Source organism: Anguilla anguilla, chromosome 5, assembly GCF_013347855.1.
Source record: "Anguilla anguilla isolate fAngAng1 chromosome 5, fAngAng1.pri, whole genome shotgun sequence".
Taxonomy (NCBI): Eukaryota; Metazoa; Chordata; class Actinopteri; order Anguilliformes; family Anguillidae; genus Anguilla; species Anguilla anguilla.
In genome coordinates, this window is record NC_049205.1 from 58221753 (window position 1) to 58239252 (window position 17500).

The 17500-nt window shown below is 47.3% G+C and overlaps 1 protein-coding gene across 1 annotated transcript in view; it reads left to right on the plus strand.

Moving 5' to 3' along the window:
• The window catches only part of LOC118228189 (plectin), a 114664-nt gene extending 99075 nt beyond the window's left edge, over positions 1–15589 (plus strand). Inside the window, exons 35-41 of the mRNA XM_035419526.1 lie at positions 4375–4542; positions 4874–4936; positions 5067–5176; positions 5531–5605; positions 6227–6320; positions 7153–7223; positions 14571–15589. Coding sequence (XP_035275417.1) covers positions 4375–4542; positions 4874–4936; positions 5067–5176; positions 5531–5605; positions 6227–6320; positions 7153–7223; positions 14571–14652 — 663 coding nt within the window. The 3' untranslated portion in view covers positions 14653–15589. The remainder of the gene's footprint in view (positions 1–4374; positions 4543–4873; positions 4937–5066; positions 5177–5530; positions 5606–6226; positions 6321–7152; positions 7224–14570) is intronic.
• The last annotated feature ends 1911 nt before the right edge of the window (positions 15590–17500 follow it).

Sequence of the window (17500 nt, forward strand, 5' to 3'; positions counted from 1 at the left end):
AAAACATTTTAAAACTTCCGTTACTGTGTGTGGAGTTCGCATGCAATGTTTCAAAAAAGTTGGGCAGTTTTTTTTTCTTTTGTGGCTATATCATGAATCACAGTGATTACTACAGTGAATTAAAACATCTAAAACATCAGATGAAACCAAACTGTCACCATAACATTGGAGCAATTAAAGAAGGGGCATCAGTGTAGTATAATGGTTAGGGAACTGGGCTTCTCCAAGGAATCTCCAAAGTCTTATGTTCAATTCCCAGGTGGGATTCTGTTATCCTAACCTTGAGCAAGACACCTGAATTTCTTCATTAAACATCCATCTGTCTAACTAAATTGTATGCGAGGAACTTGAGAAGGTTGTGCCTGCGTGTAACGTAAAAACTGCAACTCAGATCTGTCTCAACGGCTTAGCTTCAAAACTCTGTGCTGACTGACCAGCAGTGTGAACAGGAAGTGGGGCTTTTTGCCCCACTGAAAATGGGTTTAAATGGGTCGTGACCTGTGACTGATTGGGTCAGAAGAGGGGGACGGGAAATTTCACGGGAGGCCAACCCCAGAGATGGGCCCGCGGGGGACCGGGTTCCGCTCGACCCGAAAGGGAAAAGGGTAAACGCAGAGCCGTCCCGTTGGCCTAAAATTGGATTCGCGGGACGTGAGGTGTGCTAGCACGTGTTAGCGCTCTGCTGGAGTTTTCCATTGCAGTGGTAGGAGATGAGCGTGCGGGGGAAATGGCGGATGCAGGCCGCTCCGGTGGCTGTTTAATTAGCCTGTGCGGGGTTGGTGCTGGTGCTGCTCCTCTGGGAGGGGGCTCAGTGTAGGAGCTGAATATGCAGCCAGGACCCTCTGATCCTGTTTCCTGCAAACAGGCACATTCACAGACACCTGTGTGTACACACACACAACGCACATTCTCTCTCTCACTCACTCACACACACACACACACACACACACACTCTCACACACACAAACATGTACATACACACACACTCACACACACTCACACACACGCACACACATATGCGCAAATGCACACACAACGCACATTCTCTCTCTCACTCACTCGCACACACACACACTCTCACACACACAAACATGCACATACATACACGCTCACACACTCAAACACGCACACTCTCTCTCACTCACACACACACACACATGCACATACACACACATGCACAAACGCTCACACACTCTCTCTCTGTCTCTCTTACTCACTCACTCGCGCACACACTCACACACCTTTTGCACAGCATGGCAATGCTTTTAATATGAGTCAGAAACAGAATGCTGATGCATATTAATGCGGGCAGTGAGTCACAGCTCTCTGCGCGGTGGTGTTTAGGAAATGTGCTGAGCGTGACACTGTGGCTGACCCCAGGTCAGGGAGCACTGTCTCCACACGCTGTCAGTGTTGCATAGTAACCGTAACTGGGCCCTGGCCCCCCCTGGCAGTAATTGGTTAGGGAAGCGAGTCCCTGTAATTTCTCAGTCAGCAGAGCTGGACCCACCCCCTCCCTCACCCCCCCCCCAAAAAAAAACACTTTTAATAAATAAAAGATTATGCAGCGCGTGTGCGATTGTGCTCTCATCGTCTGTTTTCGCTTCGCCCATCAGAGATAATTGCTGCGTAGTCGTTGGGCTGGAGATAATGAACCCGAGGAGGGGAGGGACACTGTGTGTGTGTGTGTGTGTGTGTGAGTGTAACTGTGTGTGTGTGTGTGTGTGTGACTGTAACTGTGAGTGTGTGTGTGAGCATGTGAGTGTATCTGTATGTGTGTGTGTGTGTGACTGTAACTGTGAGTGTGTCTGCGTGTGTGTGAGCATGTGAGTGTATCTGTATGTATGTGTGTGTGTGTGTGTGTGTGCGTTTGTGCATGCATGTTCGTGCATCTGTGTGTGCATGTTTGTGTATTTGTGTATGTGTATGTGTGTGCATCTGTGTGTGTATGCGTACGTCTCTGTGTGTATCTGTTGGTGCATGCATGTGTCTGTGAGTGCATCTTTGTGCTTTTGTGTGTGTGTGATTGTGTGTCTGCGTGTGTGTATATGTTTGTGTATGCATGTAAGTGTGTACAGAGAGAGCGGAAGCAGTGTGTGTGTTGGTGTGTGTGTGTGTGTGTGTGTGTACAGAGAGAGCAGAAGCAGTGTGTGTGTGTGTGTGTGTGTGCTTGTGTGTGTGTGTGTGTGTGTGTACAAAGAGAGCGGAGGCAGTGTGTGTGTGTGTGCGTGTGTGTGTGCGTGTGTACAGAGAGAGCGGAGGCAGTGTGTGTGTGTGCGTGTGTGTGTGTGTGTGTACAGAGAGAGCGGAGGCAGTGTGTGTGTGTGTGTGTGTGTGTGTGTGTACAGAGAGAGCGGAGGCAGTGTGTGTGTGTGTGTGTGTGTGTGTGTGTGTGTGTGTGTACAGAGAGAGCGGAGGCAGTGTGTGTGTGTGTGTGTGTACAGAGAGAGTGGAGGCAGTGTGTGTGTGTGTGTGTGTGTGTGTGCGGTGTGTGTATGTGTGTGTGTGTGTGTGTGTACAGAGAGAGTGGAGGCAGTGTGTGTGTGTGTGTGTGTGTGTGTGTGTGTGTGTGTGTGTGTGTGCGGTGTGTGTATGTGTGTATGTGTGTGTGTGTGTGTGTGTGTACAGAGAGAGCGCAGGCAGTGTGTGTGTGCGCGGTTTGAAGGCGATGTGCTGCTCACAGAGGGATTAAGAGGGCTGTGGAGTTGACACTCTCTCTCCCTTTCTCTTTAATTGCCTCTTCTTCTTTCATTACCTTCATTGCCTGCGCTCCGGCTTCTGTTCTGCTGTTCTGGGCTTGTGTAAAGGTCACTGTGCTGATGAGATGTGCTCTGGGCCCATCTCCCCCCCCCCAGCACCGGCTGCCTGATGTCTGCAGACAAGCAGGGCGCCTCCACGCGTTTTTCATTAAGAGCTTCTGCGTCACCTTTGTGTGTTTTTTCAATAAATAAAAACTTTTTAAAACTCTTCTCCCCCCCCCCCCCCCCCCTTTTTTTTTCTTCCCCCACTTTGGAGTGCACATTTGCAGTTATTTTGCGGTTATTGGCCTCTCCCACGGTTTGCAATGCCGAGTGGCCAGATTGGGAATAATAAGCAAACGGAAATTCACCTCAAACTGAGTCATCAGCTCCTAGAATCAGCACCACTGCTGTTACTCGTGTTTCTGACCCAAAAAAACTATGAAAATAATGATGTACATCACTCCTGTAGTGATTAGATTAAAGTTTGTCGGGCAAAATAAAAGCAGTATTTGTCAAATATAAAACGTGATCTGCTGCTATAAGCAGTTTAGAATTTCAATAATTGTAAGGTGCTGCATACTTGTCTATTTTTTTTTTTTTACCTTTATTAGCAGTAGGTACACCGAGAACATAATTCTTGCTTGCAGTTGCGTTTGTGACTGGCCTATTAAAATCCCTGTGGGACTGTGCATACAAGGTCATGATGTTAGATTTACATCACTGATCAGGCTTTGCATGATGTAACATCAGCGCGCATCCCAAGAAAATCTTCACTAAGCCTGTGTAACGTATTCGTTAACGTGTTGTAACACCTTAATAAATCATTCATAATCATAAGCCAATGCAGTTTATGAATGATGATGTAACACCTCATGCAAAATTCTATTCCCAAGTGTGGAGTGACACACAAGCTGTCAGTTCTATGAAGGTCAAACCCTTTCACCAGAATTCCTGTACGGTTATTAATGATTTATAGCAAAATTATAACATGATTATAACATACTAATAAAAGTGTTGTGCATCATTGGTGCACTTTAGGGTTATGCACTACCAAAGCGTTTCCACCAAACTGAGTATGAAGAGTGCATGCTGTGTTTCAGAAAACACCCAAGTGTCACAAAGTTTCACAAAATAAACATTTACTAAAAAAAGAAACTCCAGCAGGCCCCAGGAAACGGCGAATTATTGGCTCAAAATTCACGATTCACTGCTTTCTGACTCTGTAAACATCTTTTAAAATTGAGAATATTTTTAAAGACAGAGTTGTGGAAGTTTTGCTGAGTAGGGCCGTGTGCTGAGCAAATAATTGGGAAATAAATTTAAATTTGCTGAAAAATTGATTCTATATTTTAGTCACTTTTAACCAGCATCTTTTTTAATATAGTATGTAATTTTTTATTCCATTACTTTATTGTTATTACTAATCTGAAAAGTTTTTAAGGTGTCCTTTGTCTTGTACTCTTCCTTTTAAACGTGCTGTTTTACGATGCTTTGCTCTGTTATTGCAGAGCACTTTGAGCCTGTGGCCTGATGAGGGCTCTATAAATAAAGTTTATGATTATTACTGGGATGAATGAGGTCATCTCCTCTCCGTCTCTACCCCCCCCCCCCCCCCGCGCCCCGCGCCCCGCAGGTCCGGACGTACGAGGGCAGGCTGGCAGAGCTGAGTGCCCAGCTGGCACGTGCCCAGCGCTGGGGTCAGGAGCAGCTGGCGGCGCTGGAGAGCAGGGAGGAAGAGGTGGTGGTGATGAAGGTGGAGCTGGCCTCCGTCAGGGAGAGCTACCACAGCAAGGTCAACCAGGTCAGAGCCTAGGCCACGGGGCCACGGTGAAAGCTGTCTGATCGTGTGTGTGTGTGTGTGTGTGTGTGTGCGTGCGTGTGTGTGTGTGTGTGTGTGGATGTGGGTCCTAATGCCTGAGTGTTGGATATGGAGGTTATAATGTCTTCGTTTTTTTTTGTTGTAAATATCTGTTTGAGGCTGTGGTCGAGCGTGTCATGTGACACATAGAGACACTCTTTGTGTTTATGACTCATGTTAACTGTGTGTGTGTGTGTGTGTGTGTGTGTGTGTGCGTGTGTGTGCGCGTGCGTGCGTGTGTGTGTGTGTGTGTGTGTGTGTGTGTGTATTACAGGTGGAAGCCCTGAACTCACAGCTGGATGTGATGAAGCAGAAATACAGAACAGCAGCCAGTGAGGTAACACACTGCCCACCACCACCACCACTCCACGTGTGTGTATTATCCACCATAGTGATTCCTCTCTCTCTCTCTCTCTCTCTCTCTCTCTCTCTTCTGCTCTCCTTTATTTTTTCTCTCTCTCCCTCAGGTGGAGGTGCTGCGGCAGTCTCTGGGCACCGCGCGCACCGACAGCTCCCGCCTGCAGAGGGAGAGCGAGCTGGTCGTGTCCAACGTCAACCAGTGGGTCAGGGAGCAGAAGTGGGTGTCGCCTAGCCGTCATCGCCACGGCGATATGAGCTCTGTTCTTTACGGCCGTTGTTAACGGGAACCCTAATGCTCCTCCCCTGTATGCTTTGACTGATTGTTATTAACTGTGTCGTAACGTTCGTCTGTATGCTGCAATGTCTGTTTTTTAACAGTGCTGTAATGGTGTCGGCTGAGGGCTTTATGGCTGTTATTAAACATGGCCGCCACAACTTCCTGTCCGCCAAAAGTTTAACGAGCGGCGCTAACGAAACCGTAGCGCTCGCTCTCCGTACCGCCGCCGCCGTCGCCTTGGTTACGCTCCTTTTTTTTTATTTTTATTAACGCTGTTTATTACCGTCCTTGCAGACAGGCCAATGAGAAGCTGGGGAGCACCATCAAAGACCAGAGCAAGAAGATCGTCCACCTCACCGCGGAGAAGGAGTGAGTGTGAGCGTCGTGTGCTAATGCTAACGCTAGCGCTAACGTCTCGGCGCCTGGGTCGAAAGGGGGGGGCTCTCGCAGGCAGGGGTCCAGGGGTTCATTTTTGGGATTTCATGCTCATTTCTGTTACAGTACTTGACCTGACTGATTAAATAACTAACTTCTCTTATTTCATTTGCCCAGTCACTTATTTCGGCTAACATTTTTGATAGTCGTGAGCTCCAACTGTGAACCGTGAAGAAGCTGCTGGTATAGGTCAGACCCAGTAATGGTTTACAGAGCTGTTTAGAGAATCAGGTCATGAAGCTGGTTACTGACTCTGGGGTCACGGCACTACAACCATGAAGAAGAGACCACACGGATTCCACAACTGTTAGCAAAAAGGTTTATTACCAAGATGAAAATGTACAAACTACACAATGGCAGTCGATGAAAAAGGAAAATAAGAGCTTAGAATCTTCCTTAACGCATCGTCCCCAATGCTGTTACCAATGGCCGCACAGGAAGAAATTAGAAATTTAATTTTGATGGTGAAGTGCGTGATTTCCGAAACGCGAGAGCCGGGCGATTTTGGCGAGGCGGGGCGCTCGGTGCTGACGGGGGCGTGTCTCTGTACTGCAGGCACCTGCAGGAGAGCGTGGGGGCGCTCCACAGGGAGAACAGGAAGCTGAAGGCCGAGCTGGACGACAGCAGGATCGACGCGGAGAGACTCAGGGTGAGAGAGAGCGCCGCCGCCTTCGCCCCCCCCCCCCCCCCAGGAGCGAGGCCTCGGTGGGGGAGGGAGCCGCTTTAGACACATAAACACCTCGGGGTGGAGGACCTCACTGGTGTCCAACGAACAAACAAACATACTAACCATTGCATTTATACAGCACTTTTCCGAATGCTCAAAGTGCTTTACAGTGATGAGTGGGAACCCACCTCACCCACCGCCAATGTGTAGCACCCACCTGGGTGATGCACGGCAGCCATTTTGCGCCAGAACGCTAACCACACATTAGCTAAGGTGGAGAGGAGGCTTCCCTTTCAGGGCGTACAGGTCACCTGATCTCTTCCTGTGGGTTACTGTTTTGACACCTTCAATCATCATCATCATCATAACCTTTATTTAATGCTCTGAGGTACAATTGAGGGCTAGGCCCTCATTTTCAATGTAGCCGAGATTACAAAAACATTTAAGACACAATAAGTATAATAAAAGGTCACAGAGTATAGCAACAGTAAAACCAACATAGTATATAATAGAATAAAATAAAATAAAATAAAATAAATGAAAACAATGTCACACCCTTTCCTTTTTCAAGGTAAAATGAACAGTATCAAGTGAACTGTTTTTTAGTTACTTTTGCTCCCCAAACCAGCTGGTAAGAATGATGGAAAGCCGCACTGTTAACCAGTGCTTTTGCTGGTCTTCTGACTCCCCCCTAGTGGTGAAACGTTGCCACTGCGGGAGCCACTGGGTTCGCTCGGTGTCCGTGAGTGCGCAGTAGGGTTCAGGACGAGGAGCAGACGCGCGCCCAGTGCTGACGCCTGTGCCCCTGTTTCAGGCCCTCAGCGTGGGTCCGGCTGACCAGCACAGCTTCCTAAACCGGACGTCCAGCCAGAGGCCCACCCCTGCGTGAGTACTGACCCCAGCGCCTCGCCCGATAGCGTACATCATTCTCTAATCACCCTGCGCGGACTATTTTTAAAACTAAAAGTGTATTCAGCTACAGGGCTGTTTACCGTGGATACTCAAATTATGGTCCTAGGGGCCGGCAGTACTGCCTCCCCTCTAATTATGGACCTGATTTAAACCTGGCCTGGGACACCCGGTGAGTTCAGTCTCAGGCCAATCAGTGGGATAATAGATCAAATTGACTATCAGGTACAAAGTAAACTCATCAGTACTACTGGCCTTGCTTTACCTTTTCCCAATCTATAAACTGGAATATAGCTAAAAATTCCTTTTTTAATGAAAATAATATCATTTCTAAGCATGAACTCTGGAGGTCTGACCTGACTTGTTTGGCTGTACTGGAAGTTTTCGGATGGGCAGTTCGCTGCTAATTGGTTAGACTGTAAATCACCATAATGCTACATCAGCATTTTGCCCTTCTAAAGACCAATGCCAGATCCTCTTGTGGTGTGCAAAAATAAGAACTCCTCACTTTCAGGAAGAATTTTAAAAAAAACACATGAGGTAAAATCTTGCCTGGAGAAAATGCTTGTGGCCCCTGGTGGTGACAGAATTTGCATTTTAACATAAAATCAATTAAACATTGCCTAACAGAACTGCTGTTATGTGGATATTAAACGGTTAATAAAAATCCACCTGTTCTAAACGGTCAGAGTGGAGCGCACAGTCTGTTGTCTCTACTAATTCAGACTTCGTGAAAAATCGTAAAAGACGTCAGAACGATCAAATGTTCTGTGGATAGACCCGCTTGTTTTCATGGCGATTGCAATACCATAATAAATATCACAGTGACACTTTCATAAAATGGAGTGGATTTGATCATGGAGTTTTTGCACAATTGGCAGATAAAACAGGCCATATAGATTGCAAAGGGGTTTGTAGTGTTACGCTCTTTTTATGATGCTCAGCTCTGATCATCTGATCTGCAAACAAGAAAGATCATTCAAGGTACAAAATGGCCATTTTTCCTGAAGTGAGTGTTGGGCAGAATGTCTCTTTTAAGCATAGGGAGGAGCAAGAAAGCTGTTTATTTCAGTGTTTCACTTTTCATGGGCTTTTTTACGAAGAAAAGTTTTCTGCTAAGAAGCTTATTTTGTGAGTGCTTGACAGGTTCGGCAGCGAAGATGATCTCACTACAGGGCAACTGGCCAAACGTCTTGTAAAATGGCTAAAATATTTTTGTCACAAAAAAAGAGAGAGAGAGAGAGACTAGAAAGCGTTCTGTCTGAATTTTATCGCGTCCGAGAATCCCAAACCGCTTTATGGATGTTCCCTAACCCTTCTCTTGGGCTTTGCCCACGGACGAGGACTTTGCTGCTGTGAGAACAGCCCGTTTTTAAAGCTTCCTTTTTTTGCGTTTGAGTGGTGGAAAGCAAATTTGTCTCAAAATGGCTTCTTGCATTAAATGGTACGCTTACAGCGAGAGTTTTATTGCATATGAAACTAGCCTAGCTTTAGTATTCAAAGGTATAATTAATCCATTTTCTGGTCTGAAAAATGTCAATTTTCTTGTCAGATTTGGTCTATTTGCAGTTTTCAAATCATTGAAATTGTGGACTGTCCTGCCTGCCATTTAGGAAATTTTGCATGCAGCTTCATACATGTGCCAAATCCTCCTGTACCCCTGCTGCACCCCTCCTGTACCCTTTGCTGTACCCCTCCTGTACCCCTTGCTGCACCCCAGTACTACACTTTCCCATGTCTCACCCTCTTGGCTTCCCCACAGTGCATAATGGATGCGCTTTTACACCAGTCTGAGTTTCAGTATCCTCTGGCCCCTCACATCAAATATCCCAATAATCTAATCATGAATATTTCCATCAACGCCCCCAAGTAGCGTGCGCTAAGATATTCCACTCGTTTCTGGCCCAATGCAAATTTCACTCCGCTCCTACTTTCAGCAGGGAAAATTAATTCCTATGAATCAGATTTATTTTTTCTTCTCCTATTCACCGTTCTCCCAACAAACATTTGAATGCTGATCCAGGTAATCCATGTGGTTATCTCGCCCTGTCAAACGTGTGGCAGGTTCCAATTTGTGTGTTTTATGATGGTTCTTTTGACACCCAAAATTATGATAAAATTTACACAATAGAATCTTGTATTGATAGGAAATACATCCTTGAGGGGTGTTGATTGAAAATCAGTTCTGTCTGTCAGTATGTCCTTCCTGTCATATTTTGGTCTTAAATGGGTCGACAGGGAGTTTTCACCGAGAGAAGCACTGTGGTGTTTGGGTGTCATGTAAATTGGCATCTAACATTTGATGTCCCTTGTTTTTACAGATTTAGTTTATAGTTAGTTTTTTTTCCCCCACCTCGCTTTACTTTTTACCTTTTTTGTTTGGTCTTTGATTTTTTTTTTTTTTTTTTTTTTTTAACACAACTGGATCAGTGTGCGAGAGCAGCATTCACAGTTAATCAAACCGTGGAAGTATCAACAAAATTTTTTAAAAGGTGAAATATCAAAGTGAATTTCACTCACGGTGAGCTACATAAACATTAGCAGTGAAGAGGAGGGGGGAAAAAAGTAAAGAAAAGGCTTAGCTGTGGATAAGTTTGGGGCGAATTACAACTTTTATTAAAGTGGAAGGGGCGAGCTTACCTCCACTTCCTGGATTTCAGCCGCAAGGTTCAGAAGACGACAGAATTCACCTTCTCCGTTTCGGGCTGTATCGTGTCTGTGGTGAGAGCAGCCTACAGGCCTCCGTGTACACACAGTTTAGCACCACGGTGGCAGGAAGAAGAGGAGACACACTTTCTTTTTTAGTTTTTTTTTTATCGATTGCGAATATTACGTGCGTCGTCGAGGCGACGGGGAAAACGGCGCGTGTTCCGGCGACCTTTCGCGGCTTCCCGGCGTGAGTGCGCCGCGCCGAGCTGCTGTTCGCCGGTCCCCGAGCTCTCAGACATTTCTCTTTCGTTAATGTGCTCCCAGCTGATTCCTCCGATATTCGCTCAAGTGAAAAAGGGGAAAAAGGGAAAAGAATTTAAAAAAAGTTGAAAATGGGTTTTAACTTTTGGCTGGAGTGTGCCAGTTTGGTCCCTCAGACTGTGGTGTGTACTCAGTTTGGCCCCCCAGACTGTGGTGTGTACTCAGTTTGTCCCCTCAGACTGTGGTGTGTACTCAGTTTGGCCCCCCAGACTGTGGTGTGTACTCAGTTTGTCCCCTCAGACTGTGGTGTGTACTCAGTTTGGCCCCTCAGACTGTGGTGTGTACTCAGTTTGGCCCCTCAGACGGCGGTGTGTACTCAGTTTGGCCCCTCAGACTGTGGTGTGTACTCAGTTTGGTCCCTCAGACTGTGGTGTGTACTCAGTTTGGCCCCTCAGACTGTGGTGTGTACTCAGTTTGGTCACTCAGACTGTGGTGTGTACTCAGTTTGGTCCCTCAGACTGCGGTGTGGTGTGTACTCAGTTTGGTCCCTCAGACTGTGGTGTGTACTCAGTTTGGCCCCTCAGACTGTGGTGTGTACTCAGTTTGGCCCCTCAGACTGTGGTGTGTACTCAGTTTGGTCACTCAGACTGTGGTGTGTACTCAGTTTGGTCCCTCAGACTGCGGTGTGGTGTGTACTCAGTTTGGTCCCTCAGACTGTGGTGTGTACTCAGTTTGGCCCCTCAGACTGTGGTGTGTACTCAGTTTGGTCCCTCAGACTGTGGTGTGTACTCAGTTTGGTCCCTCAGACTGTGGTGTGTACTCAGTCTGGTCTCTCAGACTGCAGTGTGTACTCAGACTGGTCCCTCAGACTGTGGTGTGTACTCAGTTTGGTCCCTCAGACTGTGGTGTGTACTCAGTCTGGTCCCTCAGACTGCAGTGTGTACTCAGTTTTGGTCCCTCAGACTGTGGTGTGTACTCAGTTTGGTCCCTCAGACTGTGGTGTGTACTCAGTTTGGTCCCTCAGACTGCAGTGTGTACTCAGTTTGGTCCCTCAGACTGCAGTGTGTACTCAGTTTGGCCCCTCAGACTGTGGTGTGTACTCAGTTTGGTCCCTCAGACTGCGGTGTGTACTCAGTTTGGCCCCTCAGACTGCGGTGTGTACTCAGTTTGGCCCCTCAGACTGTGGTGTGTACTCAGTCTGGGCTGATGATGCTCCTGCAGCTGTCAGTCTCTCTGTTTTCTCCCATATCCCAGCTTCCAGACCCTTAATCTCACCTGTGGAATCCCTCAGACTCTTCCCAAACAGTCACAGGGAGAAACCTGCCTGGGAATTCATAACAATTAACCCTTTACGCCACAGGCTTTCAACCGATTCTGAGCCAGGAACCCCCATCCAGGCTCAATGCCATCCTGGGAAGCGCTATCATAAATTAAAAAGCGATATATATATATATATATTTTTTTTTTTATTATTTATTTATTTGTAAATATTTCTATAAGTCTACTCATTATGTATCAAGACTGACCAGTGACCCCGTACAGTACCTTCAAGGACCCCCAGTTGCAAACTAAGCCTTTACACAAACAGTAACCGCCATCTTAGTTCAGGCTTTGGGAACACGAAAACAGGAGTCAAAACCAAAACAGTGGAAGGCAAGCAGTTATCGGCATCTGGGCAGGACAATTGTTCTGACGGGGGCGCACTCAGACAGACGACCCGAGGAAAATGAGCGGGTACACGGTGAGTGGCCGACGGACTCGCCCCATTTAACCGATTTTGGTAACTACCCAAACCCCCTCCGGCTGACCCTCTGAGGTGTGCCTAAAAGTGGCCAGGAGAAAGCAAGATGCAGTCTGGGAGTGGGCAATAAATAAAATATAAATAAATAGATAAATAGGTTAATTGCATATGGGGAGACAGTGCAGGGGGGTGGTGTTCCATTCCGACACAAACGGGGGGGGTGCGGGGGTGCGGGGGTGGGGTGGTGTTTGGGTCAACTTATTTCTGCATGACTCCCCAGGATTCTTTTAGCTGTCATTACTGGGGGGGTTCAAGTAGCCCCCCTCCCCCCCCCCCCCCCCCCCCCGCGTGCTCAGTACGTGTGGCCCCCACCCGCTCCCAGGTCCCATTGGTACTGTTAATAGCCATGATGGGGGGGGGGGGGGCGGGCATCTTTAATAGTGAAGGTAGAGCTTACAGAATCAGTGACTGCATATGACAGAGCTCACGCTTGATTGGCTGATATATATTTCATATAGTGGTATGGAAATTGTCTTTCTAGCGCATTTTATCTGCTCCAGATTGTGAGGAGAGAATATATATGTAAAGGTTTACTCAACTCCACAGGTGAAGATCTGAGGAATCTTTTTTTTTTCTTCCTTGAGCTGCCTTGATGGAAAACCTTTGGAGATGTTTGTGCCTTCTTTTTTAAAAGCAGTCATCTTGAGAAAAAAAAAACCTCTGCCTGTAAGATGTAGCTTGTCCAAAAAGCATCTGGTTCATTAGCAATTTCTCCCCCCCCCTTCCGGGTCACATATAGCTTGAAGGTCCTCTGATTGATTGAAAGCTTGTCTTGTTTATTTGCGCTATCAAGGAATGAAATATTCATATTGTACGCTTTTCCGAGCAGAAGTTATCTAGATGCAGCCTAAATGGTACTTGGGATTAGATTTTCGCTGCAGATTGCTGTTATTAAAGGGAGGTAGGAGTGTGGGTGGGGGGGGGGACGCGAGCGGCCATCTTCCTGCGAGGCAATCTATTTATTTTTCACGCTGAGATGGAGCGGTGGAGCGGGCTCTTAGCGCACTGGAGCAGAAACGCGGCAGCCCACAGCCCTCCTCCGCCCCTCTCTCTCTCTCTCTCTCTCCTGCTTTATGTGATTGAATAGTTAATAGCTTTGACTCCACTTTGAAAGCCTGCGCCGGGGGTGGGGGGCGGGGGGGGGGGGGGGTGACAAGTGGAACCGTCTGGTGCTCTGTACGTCCGTCCGTCCGTCTATCTGTCCGTCAGCACGGAGGACAAAGGGGGCGGGAAGTCGAGGTCGCCAGCCAATCGCGACGAGCAGCTCGTTAGCATACCGATTAGCACCCTCTCGTTAGTTGATAGCTGCGCCGTGGGGGGGGGGGTGCGTGGAACCGCCTGCCGCTTCGTCTGTCTGACCGTCCGTCCGTCCGTCCGTCTATCTCTGTCCATCAGCAAAGGGGGCGGGGAGTCGAGGCCACCGGTTAAATCACGACGAGCAGCCCGTTAGCATACCGATTAGCGCCCTCTCGTTAGCAAAGCCCGCGCCGCGGCGGTTTCGACTCCCCCCCTCCCTCTTAATTGCGCGCCCTGCTCAGTGGGCCCCGCCCGTGCCGAGTGACGATTGTGGGTTTGTTCCCCCGGGGCGGGACGGAGCGGACGCGCGTGTCGAAAAAGATCGACTAGCTTCGTTCGCCACGCTCTTCGCCAGGCTTTCGTTTCGGTCTGCTCGTTTCTCGTTTCTACAACAGTCCCCCCCCTCCACCCCCACCCCAAAGCCCACATTTTCCCATGGTTCAAAGCGGCATTACCGCGGCTGATTACCATTCGCTGTTTCTGATTGTTTCCGCTGCTAATCGTCGCCGCTGGAATGATTTAGCACGTCTGTACCGGCGGAGAGACGCACGCGTTAGCGATCCGGCCCGTAGCCAGCGCTGAGCCGGGCGTCTGCGCCAGAGATGAAGAACAACGAGAGGTCAGGGAAAACGAGGCGGGCACGACGTCGCACAGCACAGCACCAGCAGCGCCCACAGCCTCATCTCCCCCTGAAACCTGCAGAAGATGCACTCAGTGCATTTCATTACCAGCATAAGTGTGCGTCTGGTAGCTTAACCAGCGCCGAGGACAGCTCAGCTGACCAAAATCTGTGTGCAGCTCTGCTTTGTGTTTTCCTATTAAATTTATCACTTTTCTAACCTTTTTATCATTTGCTTTTTTTTATCTTGCAGTTTCAGTTCCTGATGCTTCTTTGTGTATTTGAGCCATTTAGATAAAAATTTAAAAAATCCCAGTCGGATAAAATGGATAATTTAACACGGTGTTATTTTCTTTGGCTGATGCTCGTATCCCAGGGATACCGATACTGACAATAAAAATGCACACATTTTAAGTGAGTGTGCAGTAAGATGTACATAAATATATATAGTTTTTTTTTTTTTTAAAGGTCCTGTTTGTCACTAAAGTTTAGCCATCAGGGATCTTTTTGGAAGGGAACCAGGCAGGCAAAGCAGGAAGAGGACCGAAAACATGATCTCTCTGATTCCACTTTGATCAAGAGCATGATCTGCCTGTCTTTCAGAGACAAGCAGGGATTTCTACTGAGGAACAGAAGTCGTTCTTAACTCTCTCTCTCTCTCTCTCTCTCCCCTCTCTTCCCCCCTCCCTCCCCCCAGTCTCAGGTCAGACCAGGCTGTCAGGGGGTCCACAAACGGTCAGAGGAAGAAGAAGCCTTTGGCTGCCAAACTGCATTGCTAGGGCACAACCCCCCCCCCCTCCACACCCCCACCAACCCCTTCCGTTAGCCGCCATTCTCACCGTCCTGTGTGAAATCGGAGGGAAGCGGTCAACGGAGGATCCCAAATATCGGGCGTGGCCCCGCTGCACCTCGGGGGTAAGGGCGGGGCAGACGTGCGTGTGTGGGCGGACCCAGGGCCTGTAACTGCACCGCACTGCATTGTGGGATGCATTCCTCAAGGATTCTCAAAGAGAGAAAGCTGTTACAAGGGCACCCAACTGCTGCCGGTGGCCAACAATTATGTTTATGAATTATTGTAATTTTTTTAATTTATTATTTTTTTTGCCATCCGAAAGATTGTATTTTTAATAAGCAGTGATGTGAAGTGTCACACTTGGATGTGGAAATTTCAATGTGCTGTTGTCTACTCAGACTTCCTCTCCATGTGCCCCCTCCCCCCCCCAAACAACCCCCCACCTTTGCTCGTTACACAGGAACATTTCTAAATATTAATGCTTCTGCGTGCCAATATTCACGGATGTAAATTTATATGTAAAATACATATTTTTTACATGATCAAAAACACTGTTGAACGATTTTATCTCATGAATGTGTTTAAGACTGAGCTGCTTTAGGTGCATTCTCTGACATTGAGAGGCTAACTATGTTTATGAATATAGCAGGTTTATATACATTTCCAGCATTTTTTTAAATATCTGGGAGGGGGGACCCTTCTTTAGCTACACGATGAAGCCGTTTTTAATGATTGAAAAGCACAAGAACTCAGACAATCAATGAAAATTAGCACTGCACTGTTTCCACACCTTTTTTAAAACAGGGTTAATTTTAGAAATGTGATTTTTCAATGCGAATGTAATTATGTCGTCGTAATTAAGTGTACTGTAGGTTGTGTGCCTTTGCATATGACATTGTCAATAAAGAACTACATTTTGATTTCTTCTGTGTTCAGTTTGCCTCATTCATACTGAAAACGTGCGCATATTCAGTGAGGTGGACAGGAAATTCTTTTTTGGAAATAGCGCCATTTTGGGGAGCTTCTGGGCTGATGGGCTGGGAAGTCTGAGACTTGCCTGTGGAACATGTCCTGTAGCTGGCTTTGATTAATGTGACTAAATTGATAGTGACCCAAAACAGATTTTCCAAAACCTTAGGGAATGTATTCACAGTATTCACAAGTGAATCAATCTTTTACTCTTTTTTTTTTTCTTTTTTATTAGCTTTAGTTTCTCTTTTAAACCAAAACCGCAACAGACAAAGATGGACACAAAAAAAACACAAAAAAAGACTTGCATTTATAAAATGAGCATTGCTAAACATATTAGTTTTTTTTCAGAAGTGTATACTGATTTGCCAAATATTTCAGCTGAAGAATACTGTAAGGTACCTTCTTTATTATTTTATCTAATAATTGGAGAAACTTGGTCATGTATCAGAGTTCTGTTCAGAGGACAAACTGTAAGAAGCCACTAAACTATATCTGGTGTGATTTGATTCAGTGTAATTGGACACTTTGACGGTTTGAAAAAAAATGTTTAATTCTTTTTTACCTTAATTTTTACCAACCAGGTGAATTAAAATGGGAATCTTACAGTGATAGCCTGGCAAAAATCAAAAGCGCTCTTGAGGAAGCATGAGGAGGGGGATGGGGGTGGGGTTAAAAAAGGGGTAAAATAAAAGTGATATAAAGTCAAATAAGGACAAACAGAACAACAACAGAAATTACAGACAGACAAAATGCAAGTAACAGTCAGATAACAGACAGCAAACGAGCAGCAGACAAGTACGAAGTGCAATCTCTCTCCCCCTGGAGTTAAGCCCAGTTTCCCCTCATAAACAGTCGCTCAACTGTACCTCTGGGCCTTGCTCCTCCATTTTATCACTGGGAGAGACAGGGTGGGGAGGGGTACAGATCCTGTAACCCCCTGGGTTAGAGCCTTCCCACAACTACCTCAGTGTACCGTCCCAGCGCCTGGCCGTTTGAGGGGGGGGGGGAGCGGGAACGGGGAGTTTGGGGCTGGTGACGGCCCCCGGGGGACGGGACGGGACGGGCGAGCGTTTTCGGGTCGATGGTATCGAGCTGCGGCGTCCGCGCGTCGGCCCCGGGGGATTAATCCTGGCCTTACAGGAAGAGACGCCCGTCCCCCCCCTCCCCCCTCGACCCCCCCCCGTCCCCTCCCGCCCGACCGAAATCAATACGCAACATTCTCTCCGCCACCGCAGTCAATACCCAACACTTAAGGTGTCTGAGCAAACTAAAGAACGTCAATAATTGTTATTAATGCCCTGGATCTCCCCCCCACCCCCCACCCCCCCCCGAGCGCTGTGTTTAAGGGTAATTCCAGCGTAACTGACACCGCTATCGCACGGCTTGTCCGCTAACCCCCCCCGTCCCGCCCCCCCTCCCCCGGGCCATGTGTGTAAACATGCAAAGCAGGGGGTGCTAATGAGCACACGTGCGAACCTCACACTCCAGAATTAAATATTAACGTGGGGAACTCTGATATTAACGTGGGGAACTTTGAAGCATTTCTCTGTTTGAGTTTTTAAAGAATGTATAGCTGCCTTTTTTTTTTTAACGTTTATTCGAGTACTCAGGCAGCGTAAGGAGGTTGGTCTTAGTTTAGTATGAAAATAACCATGAACCCTCTTTCACTTTCTTTCTCTCTCACGCTCTCTTTCTCTCTCACACACACACACACATCCAGGTGTATACCTGCTCCATGTTCCACTGACTGGAAATTCGGGGGAAGGGAGAGGCACTTTCTTTCTTTGCCACCTCTACATTTACATGTGATGTTGAGGGAAAATAACATGAAAGGACTACAGAAGACCCAGACTGCAGGAGAG